Genomic DNA, 1,421 nt, shown 5'->3' on the forward strand with positions numbered 1-1,421 from the left:
CCCCCCTGGCCCTCGGCAGCCCTCCCGGCGGGGGGCTGCCCCACCGGCCACCCAGCATGCGATGCCCCGGCCCTGCAGCGGCGCCCGTGCAGTCTGGAGGAGTTTGCTGGCCGCTCCACCCTCCATGGCATCCAGCACATCTTCCGGCACCGGTGCTACACTGCCCGCAACCTGCTGTGGCTGCTGGCCTTCCTGGGCTCGCTGGCCCTCCTCATCCACGCCTACGCCAAGTGCGTGGGCTTGTACTTCCAGTACCCCCACAGCACCCAGCTGGAGGAGGAGATGGCACGCAAGAAGACCTTCCCCGCCATCACGCTCTGCAACCTCAACCCTGCCCGCTTCTCGCGGCTCTCTGGCCACGACCTGTACTGGGCAGGGGAGATGCTGGGTCTCCTAGATGGGGCTGGCCGGCCTCTGGTGCCGGAGAGTGTGGAGAGGAGCAGGCTGGAGGCTCTGTTGGGGGCGCTGGCCATGAGCGAGGAGGAGAAGAGCCGTCCCTTCGACCTGGAGGAGTTTTATGGGCGCGTGGGCCACCAGATGGACCTGGGCGAGATGCTTGTCTGCTGCATGTTCGGCGATGAGGAGTGCAACGGCAGCGACTTCCAGACAGTGAGTTCCCAGTGGCAGGATGTCCTGGGGGGCAGGGAGGGCTGGGCATGGTCCCTGTGCCTGCATCTGCAGCCCAGGGCACTGCTGGGGTGCTGACAAGGGGATCCTAGCCCCTGGTGACCCGGGATCAGGGAAGGGGAAAGCTGCCAGAGGCCAGTTTTTGCAGGCTGTAAGGCTGCCTGGTTTTACGTGGGGTTTGTTGGGGCTGGAGCAGAGCCCCGTGCAAAATAGGGGCGTGCTGGGCTGGGCTGGGGATGCCCTGGCAGGGCTTGTGCCGTGAAGTCAGGCTGAGAGGCGCAGGGAAAGGACGGGCTGGGGAGCCCAGCCCTGGGACTCGCCCAGGCTGGCTCAGCCTCAGCACAGGCAGGCTGCGACCCGCAGCCTTGCTTCACCCTGGCGGGGAAGCCTGTCTCCTTACCCCTCCCGCGGGCTCTGGGGGAGCGCTGGGCTCCCAAGGTCTTGCGGAGGGAGGGAAGGCAAATCCTTGCCTGGAGGGCTTTGGAAGGGCGCATCCCATCCTAGCAGAGCAGGGGCCAAGGGATGGGCTGGGTCCAAGCAGTAGTGTAAATAAGCAGAGGGAGGTACAATCCTGCCCTGCCAGCCAGCATGGGGAGATGCCTGCGGGCACCGGCACAGGGAGGTGGCTGAGCTCTCTAGCATTATCGGAGCTCAAAGAATTACAAAAGCTCATGAAAGTCCCAGTGATGGGTGCCACACAAGTGCCCTTGCCTCAGATGCTCGGCACAGGTTCGCATGATCCCAGCTCAGCCAAGGGTGAGCGAGAGTGGTGGGGGGGGGGGGGGGGGGGGGGG

The 1,421-nt window shown here is 65.5% G+C and overlaps 1 protein-coding gene across 1 annotated transcript in view; it reads left to right on the forward strand.

Moving 5' to 3' along the window:
* The window catches only part of LOC103920510 (acid-sensing ion channel 1-like), a gene marked incomplete at its 3' end in the record, with an annotated part of 979 nt that extends 370 nt beyond the window's left edge, over positions 1-609 (forward strand). Inside the window, exon 2 of the mRNA XM_009328257.1 lies at positions 20-609. Within this exon, the coding sequence (XP_009326532.1) occupies positions 20-609 (590 nt within the window). The remainder of the gene's footprint in view (positions 1-19) is intronic.
* Positions 610-1,421: the final 812 nt, after the last annotated feature.

Source organism: Pygoscelis adeliae, unplaced genomic scaffold, assembly GCF_000699105.1.
Source record: "Pygoscelis adeliae isolate BGI_AS28 unplaced genomic scaffold, ASM69910v1 Scaffold577, whole genome shotgun sequence".
Taxonomy (NCBI): domain Eukaryota; kingdom Metazoa; phylum Chordata; class Aves; order Sphenisciformes; family Spheniscidae; genus Pygoscelis; species Pygoscelis adeliae.